Raw genomic sequence first — 18341 nt, 5'->3', positions numbered from 1 at the left:
AACAACAGTGATTTGGCCCACTATGATGCTGTTCAAATTCATTCTTGTATAGAAATAAGTTTCAGAGGATGAGAGAAAAATCACTTAATTGCTGCAGAATTAGGAAGCATTTTCACATTAATTCATTTTCATTGAAGTCCTTAAATTAGAGTGTCATAGTCTCTCTGAAGCTATGACAAATCAACAGACTTAAAACTGAATCACTGCCCAATTAAACCTTATCATTCATTATCTTGCTTTATCATACAAAACAATTTACTCCATTATGACCATGTATCAGCTCTGCAAACAGGAATAGACTATTTATTCAGATACCACACTATCATAAAGTGCAGTTATCTCTGATGGACATAAGATTATAGTTTTACTGTTGGATTAAGATCTGAGGAAGAAAGGATAAAAGATCCATTGGCATGGAAAGCCAATGATTTACCCATGGATTGCTGTATGTAATTTTTGGGAATTTTCCTTAGAGAGGAAGGATGATTTACACGCAGCATGAATATTTATTTATATCTCTCTCTCTCTCTCTCTCAAGAAAGATAAAGGTTAATGTACTTATTTTTAAAAAGAAAGACTAGAATCTTTATTGAACACAAGAGGTTGAAATCTGCTTTCAATGTTCAAGCATGTAGATATCACTAAGATACAGTATTTGTCCTAGAAAAGCCTATAATGTAGTGAAGAATAAAGAATATTATTAGATGATCCCTAGCCTGTACTCAATAATCTGAGAACATGTATTTTTATCACAAGCAACCAAGAATATTTTAAAAATTGACCATATCCTAGGCCACAATGTGAAAGTCAATGAATAAAGAGAAATCATCCAGACTATGTAGTCTGCAACATATTTCAATAAAAATAGTATGATAACTAAAAAAGCTGCAAGTTTATTGGAATAGTAAAAACAACTGAGTAAACTGTAAGAAAGTAGGAGGGGCATAATAAAAAAGCTGCAGTATAAAGTAGAAAAATAGAAATTAATTATTGGAGAAAAAGCCAGCCAACCAACCAGTATTGAGACAAAGAAGTCAAAAACGTATTATTTGAAAGATTAGTAAAGTAGAAAAACCTCTGGCCATATGGGAGATAAAAACATACAAGATAGATGGAACAATTAAAAAACGTTAAGAATACAAAGAAAGAAACAGCCATGGATATGGTAGAGATTTATAAAACACGTAAAAGAAGTCTATTGACAATGTTTTACAATAAAATTGAACATCTGGATGATGGAATAGATTATTTCCCAGGAAATTATAACTTATAAAAAAGTGATCAAGAAGATATAAAGGGATGTGGATGGACCTAGAGACTGTCATACAGAGTGAAGTAAGTCAGAAAGAGAAAAACAAATATCGTATATTAACGCATATATGTGGAATCTAGAAAAATGGTACAGATGAACCGGTTTGTAGGGCAGAAATAGAAACACAGATGTAGAGAACAAACGTATGGACACCAAGGGGGGAAGTGGGATGGGGGTGATGGTGGGATGAATTGGGAGATTGGGATTGACATGTATACACTAATATGTATATAAGAACCTGCTGTATAAAAATAAATAAAATTCGAAAAAAAAGAAGATATAAAGGTATAAGGATGGGAAAGAAAAGAAAATTGTCACATGCAGATGATATGATTTTATACACAATAATTCAAAAGAATCTACTGGTTATATATTAGAACTTACATTTCAGCACCATGGCTGACTGTAAGATCAAAATATCAAAATTAGCAATGTTTCTATATAGGATCAACTAAAATTTACTTAAAATTTCTAAAAGGAATACACGAATTCCATGGTGATCCAGTGGTTAGGACTCCGCGCTTCCACTGCAGGGGACACGGGTTCGATCTCTGGTCAGAGAACTAAGATCCCGCATACCGTGCAGCATGGCCAGAATAAATAAATAAATAAATAAAAATAGAAGGAATACAATTTATAAAACTAGACACTTAAACTACTCAGAGATAACTCTAATGAAATGTGTGCAGCTCTTTCTTGAAAGAAATCACAACTTTATTGAAAGACACAAAATAAGATCTAATTAGAGGTAAGCACCATGTTCACGGATTACAGTACTTACTATCACAAAGATATCAATTCATCCCAAATTAATCTTTAAATTCAAGACAATTAAAAAAATTCTAGTAGATTGTTTGTGAACTTCAACAAGTTAACCTAAAATTTATATAAAGAACTGAGTACCAAGAACAGCGAGACACATTTTAAAAAGAAAGAAGACTTGTATTATCAAATATTAAAACTTAATATGAAGTTATAATGCTTAGAACAACGTGATATTGGTACAAGAATAGGCAAGTAAGCTGATGGAGCAAGACAAAGAGTTTGGAAAATGTCTTCTATATGTAAAATAGGTATATTCATAAATTAGTGAGAAAACAAGAGACTAATAAATGTTGATGGAACAATTAATCATCTATTCATATGGAAAAAATAAATTTTGAATAATAAATAGCACAAAAGATAAGTTGCAAATGAATTAAAGGCCTAAATGTGAAAAGAAAACTAATAGTTTTGGAAGAAAATGTAGACAAACATCTATATGATATTAGCATATGAAAGAATTTCTTAAATAAGCTGTAAAAATACAGCCCAAAAGAGAAGAGTGATAAATTTTAGTATATTAAAATTGGCAACTTCTCTACAACAAATGGCATCCCGAGCAAAGCGAAAAGACAAACCACAAACTGGGAGGTGATATTTGTAACCTATTTAACCAATAAGGGATTAGTGTTCACAGTATATAAGTCTTTCAAATCACCAAGAACCTAACAAACAATCCAAAGTAAAAATGGACCAAAAAAGTCAATTTGCAGAGAAAGATACTCTACACTTGCTAATAAAAAGAAATGAATAAATGCCAACTTCACTGGTGATTAATGAAATATAAATTAAAATATTGAGCTATCCTTATATATCCATCTGACTGGCCAACATTTAAAATATCGAATAACCCCAGGTATTAGCAAGGATATGGAGCAGTGGGAACTTTGGTACTATGCTGGTGCAATTATATTCACATTGATCATTAAGGACAAATTTTAGAAACATAATGTAGAATGAAAACTTGCAGAATAACACACACAATGTGTTAGCACTTCATTGAAATTTTAAACACACTAACTCAGAGGAAGGAAAAAGGGATGGAGATGAGAATTTACAAGTTTCATTAAAGAAAAGCTAGAGTGTTATATCTATAATAAATGCCATCACTTTAATCTACATGGTGGGCACACTACTGTCTCATATTATTTTCTTCATGCTTAAAATGTTTACTGTTAAAAAATTAAAGCTACGTAGTTTTTCTTTTTTGCCTGTGTTGGGTCTTCGTTGCTGCGCATTGGCTTTCTCTAGTTGCAGCAAGCGGGGGCTACTCTTCCTTGCTGTGCGTGGGCTTCTCATTGCAGTGGCTTCTCTTGTGGATCACAGGTCTAGGTGCGTGGGCTTCAGTAGTTGCAGCAGGTGGGCTCAGTAATTGTGGCTCACGGGATCTAGAGAGCAGGCTTAGTAGTTGTGGCGCACAGGCTTAGTTGCTCCGTGGCAAGTGGGATCTTCCTGGACCAGGGATTGAACCTATGTCCCCTGTACTGGAAGGTGGACTCTTAACCACTGCACCACCAGGGAAGTCCCTACCTAAATATTTTAATATAACTGTCAAGTGTTTTCAATGCTAAATTGAGTTTTGAATGGTAAGTAAGTTTGAACCACGTGAAAAGAAGTGTGAAAGGTGATTTAGGCAGAGGAAATTATATAAATAAAGTCACAGAGTTATTGCAATAGCATCAAACATTTGAGGCAGCTCTTCAATATCTAGACCATAAAGTTAAAAAGTACAAATCATCTTTGAGATGCGCAGATGGAATGGAAGTGTAGGTGGTCAATTGTGGGAACTTTTAATGCTGTGTTAGGGAGCCTATGCTCTAGCCTAGATCAACTGAAGTGTCTTAAGTAGGAGAGCCACCTAGACATATTTACAATTTAGAAAGTGCTGAAGCTACTTTGTGGAGGATAGGTTTGGGAATGGTGGTGGCGATAACGGGAGGGGGAGACCAATTAGAAGGCTATGTTAACCAGTCTTGGAAACAGACAAGACACTAAATTAACACGGTAACAATGGGAATGGTAAGAAAGAAACAGACTAGACATACATTTAGGAGGTAAAATTGGTAGAATTTGGTGACTTAATGCATATGGGAGTCAGAGGAAAGAATGGATTTTTGCATTGAATATCTGTGCGGATAATAGTAACATTAACAGAAAACTGGATATAATGGAGGAAAAGCAGATTGGGGTGGATGATGAGCTTCATTTTAAATACGTTATGTTTGGAGGTGTTTATGGAACATATTATAGCTATGTCCAGCCTGCAGTTGGCTATACTAGTCTAAAGCTCAAGGGAAAGGTCAAAACTTGACGTGAAGTAGTCATTCTCCCAAGAACAAGAATATTAAATATATTTCTATATTGAAGGTTGGAGCTGATTTTAGTGGTTACTCATCACTTATTGCAGCATCATTTCTGTCTTTTCCAGCACTCAGTTACAACATTTAACAGATCCCAGTATAAGAGGTGGGGACCCTATACTATGCAGGGTCCCTAATGTAATATAATATAAAAATATATTATATATTTTAAAAGAATGCTAAAGTATAATGTTTATTTACCTACCAGACATTTACTGAGCACCTGCCATGTATAGGTATTGTGTTAGTAGCTCCAAATAGAGAAATGAATAAGATAGTCTCTGACTTCAAGGGTTTTACAATCTTTTCAAATACATAGGGATATATAGAAATTAAATTACAGTATACCTGAAACTAACACAACATTGTAAATCAACTATACTCCAGTAAAATTTAAAAAAAAAAATTAAAAATAGAATTGCGAAATGATCCAGCTATTTCACTTCTGGGTATTTTTCCAAAGAAAACAAAAACACTAATACAAAAAGATATATGCACCCCAATGTTCATTGCAGCATTATTTACAATACCAAAGATATGGAAGCAACTGAAATGTCCATCCACAGATGATTAGATAAAGATGTGTCACACATATACAGTGGAGTATTACTCAGCCTTAAAAAACTCTGAAACTGCAACAAAATGAATAGATCAAGAGGGTAGTGTGCTAAGTGAAATAGAGAAAGACAAACACCGCATGATCTCACATTTAGAATCTAGAAAACAAAGCAAAATGAAAACAACCTCATAGATACAGAGAAAAAAATGGGTGATTGCCAGAGGGGAGGGCATGGGGACTGGGAGAAATAGGTGAAGGGGAATAAGAGGTAAAAACCTACAGTTATAAAATAAATAAGCCACGAGGTTGTAATATACAGCATAAGGGATATGATCAATAATACTCTAATAACTTTGTATGGGGACAGATTGTTCCTAGACATCTTGGTGATCATTTCATAATGTATGCAAATGTCAAATCACTATGTAGTACAACTGAAACTAATGTAATATTGTATCAATTATATTTCAATAATAAAAAATTGTGTCTTTTAAACAGCCAAAAAATTTGGAAATATCAATAAAATAAAATTTACCTTTTGACATATTAAAAAAAAATAAATTACAAAGTGAGACGGAAGTATAAAGATATACAGAGGAAGAAGCAATTAATTCTCTTTGTGTATAGGATGTCAGGAAAGTTTCCCAGAATACATAACATCAGAGATGTCTTTTTAAAGGTGAAGAGGACTCTGGTTGATGAAGGACAAGAGTGGGAGGAAGAAATATTTTGGTTAGAGAAAGTAGTATCATTTCTTGTGTCACAGTGACCAGCCTGATGCATTTGAGAATGATAGCTTGGCATTACCTGGGGATGAAATGGAAGGGAGACGGGTTCGTTGGCAGTGTGATTAGAGAGGTAGTGAAAGCTATTCACAAAAAATTTCTAGATACCTTTCTGCCCACAATAGTTCACTTATCTAAAGGTTTTAATATAAAGTAGTATTTTTAACTTATGGAAGGAGGAATGGTGAATTAGGATAAGTGGAAGAATTAGACATGACAAGTAAAGATTGGAGGCACAGGCACAACCAAGATCAGATTTAACTTCAGCCTCCAATTGAATTAATTTCATAAAGGGTCACTCATCAAATTCCAACACAAGTCAGGCAAGTGTTTACCTAGATTGACTAGCAATTGCATGAGTCCCTGCCTCCAAATAAACATTCATTTTCTGTCCCTAAATCCCAATACTGATTATATTCTCTCATGACTTGACTCTTTTCCACTGGGGCTATTCTAGCCTTGTCAAACTGTGATGCTGACACTGCATTTACTTTCTGCAATCTGCTCTTTCTTCACTTGACAAATTCCCAAAGGATGTATTATGCTCCTTAAGTAACTGTCTAGGTCTCTGCCACAGAATTCAGTGACAGCTTTTTAGGTATGATTTTGTGAAAGGACTGATGTGTTGAAATCTTTTACTGTTTGTGTCACTTCTAGCAATGGCTGATATGTCATCATGCTCATCAAACCTTTTGTACTATACTAACCTTGCAGAATGATTTGCCATGCTTTGCTCTGTCTTTTTCCACAGTACAGCAATCATAAGCATAGCTAAAAGTCTAAAAGTCCCTAAATACTGCTTACTAGGACTTCTAATGATGCTCACAGACTTACTTCTAAGTAGGAGTATAACCTGCACTTTACATACTGACAACACAAATTTCTTGATGCAAGAGGACCGCTAGGAGATGATTTTAATGCTCATAAAAATGTCATATTTCTTAGGAGTTTTGTGTTTATATTTGGTGATGAATTTCCTTCTGATTCTCTTTAAGAACAAGATAGATTTTTTATTTACATGAACTATCCAGCCAAACCTGCATGAAGGCCAAGGGATGTGTTATATTTGGCCATATGACATTTCTCAGAAATTGTAATTTGAAAATAGAATTTGATGTGTGAATGTATATAAATAGAATTATTTGTTATTAAAGTACAGAACTATCAATTCATAATAATATGTGACCTGTAAATCTATTTTTAAAAGAATAAATGTAGGCCTTTATGTCATCTTTCAATGGGCCTAAATCTAGTTGCTGTTCTCTCTCTAAATCGGCAAATGGTCCTTTTAGGATTGGCTTCCTGAAAACCCTCTAAGTGGTAAATCAAGTTGGTATAGAAAGATGTGTGTGTCCCCCATTTGCACTCTATTTGAAAATTTTATTTATTTATTTATTTTTGGCCGCAACACACAGCATGCGGGATCTCAGTTTCCTGACCAGGGATCGAACCCGTGCCCCCTGCAGTGGAAGCGCAGAGTCTTAACGATTGGACTGCCAATGAAGTCCCATGCACTCTATCTGTTTCCTTCAAATGAAATGCTCTCCTTTATTCAGATGCTACTGTGTTTCATGGAATTCCTCAAGCCATATGCATTACTTGAACTCTGATATTCATTGATTATTTGTAGGTGTTAGTCTTCTTTCCCCAGTGATACTGTAAACTTTTCTATGACTCTCATAGACTTGAATTGAAGAAATCACTAGCCATTTAAACTGGTACATTTCAACAAATGTTTGATGTTCCAGAAGGACCATTCATTCGTGAATTCATTCAATAAATTTTATTGAACTCTTACAATGTGCCACACACTGTTTTAGGCAGCAGAGATGTATCAGTGACCAAGACAACAATAAAAAATTAGAATATCACTGAATTTTAATTTTAGTTAGGGGAATCTAGACAATACATAAACAAGTTAAAAATATAGTATGTCAGTTTCTCATAAAGACTATTAAGAAAATAAAACAGGGAAGGGACATAGGGTATGCTTCTAGTGCATAATAAGACCAGTTATTTTGAAGTGCACAATATTGTATTGTTAACTATGGGCACTATGTTGGTTGGATGGCAGATCTCTAGAATTTATTCATCCAGCACAAATGAAACTTTATACCCATTGAATAACAACTCTTATTTGTCCTGTCTGGGCTTGGTTATCATTTCTTAGGGTAACTTAACTACACTGACTGGATTATGTCCTACTAGTATGCATATCCTTGACCTCCAATGTATCTTCACACTCAATTGTTTATTTAATCATCCATAATTATTTGTTTAATGTCTAACGCATGTACTAGAATGTAAGTTTCATGAGGGCAGGGATCTGTTTTGTTGATGCCTGTTCCTTTGGCACCAAGCATATTGCCTGAAGTTACCAAATCAATACATACATACCCACACAAAGTTTAACCGACTAGCTTAATGATGAAGGGGTCATGTTTTATATCCTCATAGTGCCTAGACATAACTCTTTTTGACTGATCCTTGCTTTATTGTAATAAAACAGAGAGCCAAGTTTGTATGGAAGGAAATGAGGATTTAATGAACATATTAGGATGCAGGAGACTCCCACAAACATTTAGAAGAAAAGATCATCAACATTAATATCAACAAAATCACCAGACATAACAAGTTTGGCCAAAAATATAACAAATACTACTGAGCACTTATTATTCACCAGGCATTGCTCTAAACGTTTGAGATACATCAGTGACCAAAACAGAGTAAAATCCCTCCTGCCACATAATGGAGTTTGCATTTTGGGGCAGGAGAAGATAGACAAGACCATAAAAAATCAGTAAATCATAGTATTGAGAAGATGGTCAGTGCTATGGGAAAAAATGGAGCAGAGTAAAGGAAACTGGGAATTCAATTCCAAGAAGGGTTAACGGGTGGGCCTCATTGAGCAGGTGATACTTGAGACATGTTGGAAAAAATTTTACCCTGAGAATGGGGAAAATAAGCAGTGTAAAGTCAGTAAAATAGTCTAGAAAAGATTAAATCACATATCTGAATGCAGAGGGAAATAAGGCCTGAGTGAGTCAGGGACATTAGTAAGAGGGGAGAGAAATTTTCTGTCTTCGATTTATAATTCAGGATTTAGCTTTTCAACAAAAATTAAGTTAGAGTTGCAACAAAATCAAAGAAAAAGTGTATATCATTTGCTAAGAGAAAACATTAAAACATATTTTCAGTTAAAAAATCAAGCTATTTAGAAATGAAATGAGAATCTTACCATTTTTACTGATGTCGAGTTCTTTAAGGTTAACTAAACTGGCAATAGTGGTTGGCAGATTTGAAAGGTCATTGTCAGGAATACTTAGTTTTCTTAGAGCTTGACAGTTGAACAATTGCTGTAAAAAGAAAATAATAATTCGTTAGATCTCAATTTGGTTAAATCCATTCATATATAAACTTAGTAACAAAATTCAATTCACCATCTTTACAAATGTGATAGTAAAAGGGCCCAACCCCAAAAGGCTCACCTTCTTCCACACCCATCTTCTGGATTCTCTTCAGAGTTTTTTCACATTCCATCACCATGTTAGTACCTCCCTACTCTCTGCTACCCACATTCACCACCCAAGGTATTCTACTTTTCCCCTTCTGTTTAACATTAGTGTTCAATTTGCCACTGAACCAATTGATTTATTTTTTTCTTTGAAATAACTTCTGGAGTAGCCCCTTCCTTTTTATTCTCACAGCTATCAGGATTACCTCAATTCTCTTTCTCCACAACCACAAATTACTTCCATTTAATCATGTTGAACAGTTGTTTATCTGACATGCAAGAACTGCAATACAGTTGAATACATGAGCTCACATTTCTTTTGTGTGTCCCCACGCTGCTTCATAAATACCTACCAAATGAAATATTTAATCTCTGATACTTGGTGAAAAATAACCACTAGTGGTTGGTTCACTTCTGCCACCAATCCAAAAGTACTAGATGGGGAAGAGTCAAGTGTTAATGCAATGGTTCCCAAATCCAGCATGGTTTTAATCATTGGTGGGTGAAGATGCTTGGTTAAAATGTGGGTCCTTGGGCTTTACCCAAAGAAGTACTGATATGGTGGGTCTGGGATAAAGATCAAAATCTTCATTTTTAACAAACACTCTAGTGATCTGGTTATTTTTATGTAGTTGTTTCCAGTATCACATTTCTGGAAACAATATGGTTAGATTTTTTAGCTATGTCCATCTCACTTGACTACTCAAGGCTTGAACAGCTGGGACAGAATTTTTGATTCATTTCTGGAAGAATTATCTTAATGAGATCTTTTCTGTTTGACATTTCTAATTGTGTTTTGCTGAATTTCCACAGATGAAGTCTCTGGTATCCATGACTATGCAATTGGCCCACAGTACATTTAACTGTTGCTTGTTCTTAAATGTAATTCATAATTTATAGGCAAAACAATGTAGTATGTGGTTGTTATTTCTTAACTCATTAGCTTTTTAAAAAATAGATTGTGCTGGTTATTACTTAAGATAAAATACGTAGTTTCTTGCTTTTGGCTGACTTGCTTTTGGCTCCTTACAAAGATTATTTGCAATACTTCATGTAGTACTAGGATTTCAATATTCTCCATAGAAATGTTGCTACTTCTTTTTATAAAGTCTAAAAAAGAGAACTTTGATGGATAGTTTCCACTAACTACTAATTTTCCCTTTAAAAATAGAAAAAAAAAATGCCTACACTCATGGCCAAAGTTAATTTAAGTTTTCGTCCAGTCTCTATCATTCTGTTAGGACCATTGCACTACATGCAATGTGGTTAGTTATAGATGCATAGATTAAAAAATCAATTGCCTCTTGGCTGATACTGGTAAGATGTATTAACTACTTTTTAGTCTGATTATTATAACCATTTTATGTAAAATTCAGGCAAATTATTTTCAAAACTGTTTTTTGCTTTGCAAATTCAAGCCTCATCTCAACTAAATACTCAGTTTATCTCAAGAATTACTAAAGGTCCCTATATTCTTCTTCAATTTTAAATGAAGCCACATCAGGAACAAAAGATTTGGGCACTCCTGAACACCCTATTACATAAGAGAATCCAAGATCCTAAGATCTTGAGAGAGGCTAAGAGCATGGCATTTGGAATCAGATTCATGTAGATTTAATCCCCACTTATCTACTCACTTGCTGTGTGATCTTGGGAAAATTACCTAATATCTCTGAATTCTATCAATTTCCTCATCTGTAAAACGGGGACAATAACATTGCCTAACTTGAAGGATTGTTGAGAGGATTAAATGAGTTACTATATGTCATCAGTTCTAAGTCTTGCACTTTTTCATGTATTAACATCTTTGCTGTTTGGGATTCATCTTCCAATCAACATTGTTATATTTGTAAGCAGTGTTTTTTTTTTCTTAGTGGTACTACAATAATGGTAATGGTGTTTCTTATAATCAATGGCCTTGAATTTGATGAAATGAATTACTTGTAAAAGTGTAAAACTGTGTTTGGCACATAGTAAGAGCTTGATAACTGTTAGCAATATTAATATTTATATGTTAATACAGAAACAGAAATATACCTGTATAATAATCTATTTCTTACTTTTCTAGATGAAGAGGTCTCTGAAGGCAGGAGTCATGTCTGATTCATCTTGGTGTCAACCTGTTTCACCTTTGTATATATCAAAGTGACTAGCACAGTGTCTTTTACATAGTGTATGTTGCATAAATATCTTTGAAAGTATACTTAGATAAGTAAAGAGAAAATGAAGAGAGTGCTAAGCTCCAGCTGAGAGTGGTACTTCACTGGTTTGGAAGTTTCAGATAGATAAACAATCTCAGTGGAATCTAAATTTAATAAACAAGCAGTGAACTCTTGAATATGAGTCATGATGTCTATAAAGTGGCAAAGAAATTAAGAAGGCATTTTAATGATTCTTTCAATATTCAAGTTTTGAATGAAAATGATGTAAAGAATGATCATGAAATAGCTGTAATTCTTCAATATAGTATAAAACAGCAACTCTAATAGCTAATTAAAGTAAGAGTCTTAATAACTATGCCAAGGTAAATATCAGATATAATGAAAACACACTGGTAGAATATCTGCCCTAAGTTATGTTGATGATGGTGACAAGGTTGACTCATGAACGTATTTCTGGAAGAGGTAGTAAAAAATGGATCACCTAAGAGCCAGCACAAATTAGCCAAATGAAGGCTAAAGAGGGATAATGTTGTATTTGTAGCATCTAAAGATACTCCAAATTAAAAGACTGTGTAACTCAAACTAGTTTCAAATATTTGCTTGACAGTATGAGGATATTTGGATCATGGAGTGAAATCTCTGCATCCACAACATCTACATGCATTTAAAATATATTTATTGAATACCTATTATATAGTATGGTCTATGTTCAGCACTGAGGGTAAGGATGTGAAAAGATACCCGTCAATTTCTATTTTTCAGCAGTATGGTGGACTAAATATTCAAAGAAAAACTTTTTTAGTGCAGCAAAATCACACACACACACACACACATTCCTTTAATGCGTAGGTGAGCTATGGCTGTAAAATACGGGAATTTCTCAAATTCCAGAATAACAAGAAAATGCTAATACACCGAGTTAAGTGGGTCTGTATTTAGCTTTTGCTCTGGTGGTATCTCTTGGTCTCTGGTGGCTGAAGACTGAGGGTTTTTTGTTTGTTTGTTTGTTTTGCAACTGGAAGGATAGAAGACTGCTTGGGATTTGAACAGAGGTTGGAGATTGGCTTAGAGACCACTCCATACACAGTTGGGTTCTCCTAAGAGTGACCCCGTCAGTGAGTGAAGTTAAAAAAACAAATTGGGTCCTGCAAAAGGAGTCAGTGGTGAATGCATGACTTTCTCAGTTTTGTCTCTGAGTGAACCGAGAAGAAAGAAAGAAAGGAAGAAAGAAAAGAAAGAAAGAAAGAAAGAAAGAAAGAAAGAAAGAAAGAAAGAAAGAAAGAAAGAAAGAAAGAAAGAAAGAAGAAAGGAAGGAATGAAGGAAGAAAGAAGAAAGAAAGAAAGGAAGGAAGGAAGAAAGAAAGAAAGAAAGAAAGAAAGAGAAAGAAAGAAAGAAAGAAAGAAAGAAAGAAAGAAAAGAAGGAAAGAAGGAAGGAAGGAAGAAAGAATGAAAGAAAGAAAGAAAGAAAGGAGGGAGGGAGAGAGGGAGGGAGGAAGGAAAGAAAGAAAGAAAGAAAAGAAGAAAGAAAAAAGAGGGAGGGAAGGAGGGAGGAAGAAAAAAGAAGATAGGGAGAAAAAGAGACAGAGAACAAATAAAACAAAAACAAACTGTCTAATTGTGGGATTAAAAAGTCAGTGTAGGTCAAAACAGAAAGCAGTACGGTAGTGGCATAAAAATAGATATATAGATCAATGGAGCAGAACTGAGAGCCCAGAAATAAACCCACTCATGTACGGTCAACAAATATTTGACAAGAGAGCCAAAAAGATGCAATGGGAAAAGGAGAGTCTCTTCAATAAGTGGTGTTGGGAAAACTGGATAACCATAAGCAGAAAATGAAATTGGACACCTATCTTATACCACTCACAAAAAAATAACTCAAAATGGATTAAAGGCTTAAATGTAAGACCTGAAACTGTAGAATTCCTAGAAGAAAACATAGGAAAAAATCTCCTTGACATTGGTTTTGGCAAAGATTTTTTTGTGTATGATACCAAAAGCAAAAGCAAAAATAAAACAAGTAGGACTACATCAAACTGAAAAGTTTGTGCAGAGCAAAAGAAGCAGTCAGCAAAAATAAAAAGGTAACCTATGGAATGGGAGAAAATACCTGCAAACCATTTATTTGAAAAGGGGTTAATATCCAAAATACATATGAAGCTCATACAACTCAATAGTAAAAAATAAAAAATCTAATTAAAAAATGGGCAAAATATTTGAATAGACACTTTTCCAAAGAAGACATACAGATGGCCAATAGGTATATGAAAAGATGCTTGCCATCACCAGTCATCAGGGAAATGCAAGTCAAAATCACAATGAGATAAGAACTCACACCTGCTGTCATCAAAAAGACCAGAAACAACAAGTGTTGGCAAGGGTGTGGAGGAAAGGGAACCTGTGTACATTCCTGGTAGGAATGTAATTGGCACAGCCATCCTGAAAAACAGCATGGAGGGTCCTCAAAATATTAAAAATAGAACCACCATATGATACAGTAATCCCGTTTCTGCATGTATATCCAAAAGAAATAAAAACACTATCTCAAAGACATATTTGCACCCCCATGTTCACTGCAGACAAGACATGGAAACAACCTAACGGTCCATCAATAGATGAATGGATAAAGATGTGAGATCTATAGATACGTATATATATGCATTACACTATTCATGAATGGTTGAATTCTCAGATGTGGAACCATGGATCTAGAGAGCCAACTACGGGACTTGAGCATCCACAGATTTTGGTATCCGTGGCAGGTCCTGAAACCAATCCCTCACAGATACCGAGGGAAGACTATATACAGATTTACAGCTGTCTGGGGGTTTGCGCCCCTAACTCCCATGTTGTTCAAGAGTCAACTGTATATACAATGAAATATTATTCATCCATAAAAAAGATAAAAATTCTGTCTTTTATCACAAAATGGATGGACCTTGAAGGCATTATGCTAAGTGAAATAAGTCAGATAAAGACAAATATTTACTGTATGATCTCACTTATATGTGGAATCTAAAAAAGCGAACTCATAGAAATAGAGAGTAGAATGGTGATTGTCAAAAGCTGGGGGTGGGAGAAATGGGAAGATGTTGGTTAAAGGGCACAAATTCCCAGCTATAAGATAAATAAGATCTTGGGAGCTAATGCACAGCGTAGTGACTATAATTATCAACACTGTATTATATACTTGAAAGTTTTTAAGAAAGCAGATCTTAAATGTTATCAGCACACACACACAAGCTGTAATTATGTGAAGGGATTGAGATGTGGTACCCTATTGGTAACTTACTACCTTATTGTGGTAATCATTTTGCAATATATACATGTATCTAATCATCACATTGTACACTTTAAACTTACGTATGTTACATGTCAATAATATCTCAATAAAGCTGGGGAAAATCAATGTAGAACTAAAATTCTGAACAACAGAGGCCTATCTATGTATCAGAAAAAAGGAAAACAAAAACATTCTTAGATTTTTGCATTGTTTGGGAGGAGGGTAAAACACTAATTAACTTTAGATTAAAGTTAAATATGCATGTTAAAATTTCTAGGGTAACAATTAAAGAAATATAAATAAGGTGTATGATTTCCTAGTGGGTAGAAACAAAATAAATGGAATGAGATAGAGAAAAAAAAGATCTTTAATACATATAAGTAAAGACTTCGAAGAAACAAGACAGATAAAAATGAAGAGTAGAATGGGATAAATTAATACAAATATACCAATAGCGCCATTAATAAATATGGAATAATCTCTCCAATTATAAAAAAGACTATGAGAGTGGACTAAAATTAAACATAATCAAGTTATATCCTATTACCAGTGATACACCCAAAACTTGATGGAAGAATGATAAAACTGGCAAAATTAACCAAAAGAAAGCTTATGCAGCAATACTGATTTAAAGCAAAATGCATTACTAGAGAGATAGTGACTTTATGTTAGTAAACACTTCAGCTCACCAGGAATATATAATTCTAAACTTCTATGCACCTAGCATCATAGCTTTAAAATAGTTAAAGAAAAATTTGACATATCTACAAGGAGATATTGCAAATCTACTATCATAATAGGGTATTTTAACACATATCTCTCAATAATTAATTTAAAACAGATAAAAATAAAAGAAAAGGTACAGAGGAATTGATGGCCACTAGCTTGTCCTAGTGGACACATATAGAACATTAAACCCAACTACTACAGAGTACTTTTTTAAAAAGCACATATGAAAACCTTGTGATTAGCCATGTACTAGATAGACATAAAGGAAGGCTCAACAAACTTCAAAGAATTAGTAATAAAAAGACCAAAATCTTGGGCCATAATGCAATGGTCATAAATTATTAACCAAAAGATAGCTTTAAAAGCTTCTGTATTTGGATATGTATATAAAGTTAAATTTAATAATCCTGGGTCAGAGAAGAAATCACACTGGAAATTACAAAATAGAAGCAAATAATAACAAAATATTAGCAAATAATAACAAAATATTACCTGTCTAAAATGGCAGGATATAGCTAGAGTAATTGGCAGTAAATTGTAGCCTGAAATGCTTACATTAGGGAAGATAATCAGGTGAAAATGAATGAGTTAAGCATGCAGCTTAAGAAGACAGAAAAAATGTTAACAGAATGTAGAAGAGAAGCAACAATAAAGAAGAGTTCCGTGAAACTCACAGTGGTCTGTGAAGTAGGAAAGCTAGAGATTCTGAAACAAGCCCCAGACTGGGAGCTCCTCAAACAGAGGGACCACGTCGTTTCCAGGTCACTGTATGTATCTTATGAGAGTTTTTGTCTTTTTAACTTTTTTACTGTGAAATCTAAATACACAAGAGTGTATATAATATGTATTTTTTAAAAATTATGATAACAAAATAAAAAGCCATACTCCTCAATCCAGTTTAAGAAAGCTACTTTATTCTCCTCCCAATCATGTCCCTTTGTCACCTACCTGATCCACCAAAAAACAACCAATTTCTCATTCTCTCGCTTTTTACCACAGTTTAGTAATCCTAAATATAGTTATTGTTTAGATTTGTCTGTTAATTTTTCTATAAGTGGAATAATAGGGTATACTTTCTTCTGTGACTTGACTTTTTCATTCAATGCTGTGTTTTAACATTATTCCATGTTTATGCATATAATCTATTCATTCACCTTTACTACTTTATGCTTCATATAACACAATTTTCTCATGTAGTCTACTGTTCACAGACTTTTGGGTTATTTCATTTTTTTGAGCAACGTTGCTAAGAATACTCTTATATACATCTGCTAGTGCACATATACAAATGTTTCTCTGAGGAGGCAGGCAAATTTACTAAGTAATAGATTTTTTTTTCCCCAATGTGACTGTAACAATTTAAAGTCCCACCAACAGGGATAAGAATTATTTCTTCATATTATTTCCAAAATTTGATATTTTCAGACTATTTTTCCAGTCTGTGGTATGTAAAATGGTAACACATTTTATCTATTACTAAAAAAATTGAACACCTTTGCATGTTTTATTCATTTCAAAGAACTCATCACAGTTTCTGAATATGAATTTTTGGACATTTCTCTCAATATATGGCTCATCATTCCATTCTTTTTATGGTAGTTTTGATAAAAAGACATTTACAATAGTCAAATTTATCTCTCAGTCTGAATGTGTGCAGATGGTCTCCTATTCTTTCCCTACCTAAAAGTTTTAATGCTTTGATTTGACTCATTTGGAATTTATTTTTGAGAATGGTGTGAAGCAAGGATCCATTCTTTTCTCTTTACAGATGACCAGTTGTTCCATTTTAAAAATAGGTCATTAATTTTTCCCCTGATTTGCAAGACAAATTCTGTTGGATTTCCACATAAGTACGGGTCAGTCTTTGGACTTTCTATTTCTAGTCCACTGGTCTATTTGTCTATCTCTCATTCCAGCTGGGTCACCAGAAATCTAAGACTCTGATTTGTGTTTGTGCCAGAGAAGAATGGGGAAGGAATATAGAGAATTCCTGGAGAAGGAAGAAACAGTCCATCTAGGCTTTGAGAGAGGAGAACTTCTGTGAGCCGAAGGTAGGGTGGGGAAGCAGGGGTAGGTTGGGAAGCGCAGAGCAGTTCAGGAAGCTGTAAGAGGAGGAAAGGACCAGAGGTGTGTTAGGAATGGCAAACAATTAAAAGTGACTCTAAGCTTTGTGGAGGGGGATAGAAAATGCAGATTTTAGCCAGAAAGTGAAAGGGTTTAAGAGTCAGGGCTTTATTCCACAGGAGGTGTTCAGATGGTGATTTTTAATCATTTTTGAGTCAACCTTACTGATGCTCTCTCCAGAAACACACACACACACACACACACACACACACACACACACACACACACACAAACATACACATTTGCAGCCAATTTCAAGGAGCCTGCAAATCACCGGAAGCCCATGCACGGTTCTGTGGACCAGGTTAAGGACCTCTGTGATAAGTCATGCCATGTGACTTCTAAAAAAGCAAATGTGATCAGGTCCATCTCCTGCTTATACTTTTTCAGTGGCTCTCTCCCCTCTTCAGGACAAAGTCCAAGTTTCTTAATATGGCTTTCAATGCCCTTTACCTCTACAGAGTCTTATCTTGTCATTCCCCCGTCTCTTGTCTTTTTCTCATACCTTCCCTCCTACCATCCTGCATGACCACATCTCCAGACACACTGAGCAGCTGCCAGTTTCTGTATCCACCCTGCTCTGCCTTACCTTTGTAAATGCCAGGTCTCCAGCTGAAGCTTTTTTCCACCTCGCCCTATCCCACCTCCCCTCTACCCTCTTTTCCAAGCTCAGGCCCTCTCACCTTTCTG

The 18341-nt window shown here is 34.6% G+C and overlaps 1 protein-coding gene across 2 annotated transcripts in view; it reads right to left on the bottom strand.

Annotated features, from left to right (window-relative positions):
* Positions 1-18341, bottom strand: part of LRRC7 (leucine rich repeat containing 7) — a 383497-nt gene that overhangs the window by 271205 nt on the left and 93951 nt on the right. For both annotated transcript variants that reach the window (XM_068538014.1, XM_068538015.1), the window contains exon 3: positions 9077-9194. In XM_068538014.1, the coding sequence (XP_068394115.1) occupies positions 9077-9194 (118 nt within the window). The remainder of the gene's footprint in view (positions 1-9076; positions 9195-18341) is intronic.

Source organism: Eschrichtius robustus, chromosome 3, assembly GCF_028021215.1.
Source record: "Eschrichtius robustus isolate mEscRob2 chromosome 3, mEscRob2.pri, whole genome shotgun sequence".
Taxonomy (NCBI): Eukaryota; Metazoa; Chordata; class Mammalia; order Artiodactyla; family Eschrichtiidae; genus Eschrichtius; species Eschrichtius robustus.
Note: the sequence above shows the minus strand (reverse complement) of the source record. Positions and strands in the feature narration are given on the sequence as shown.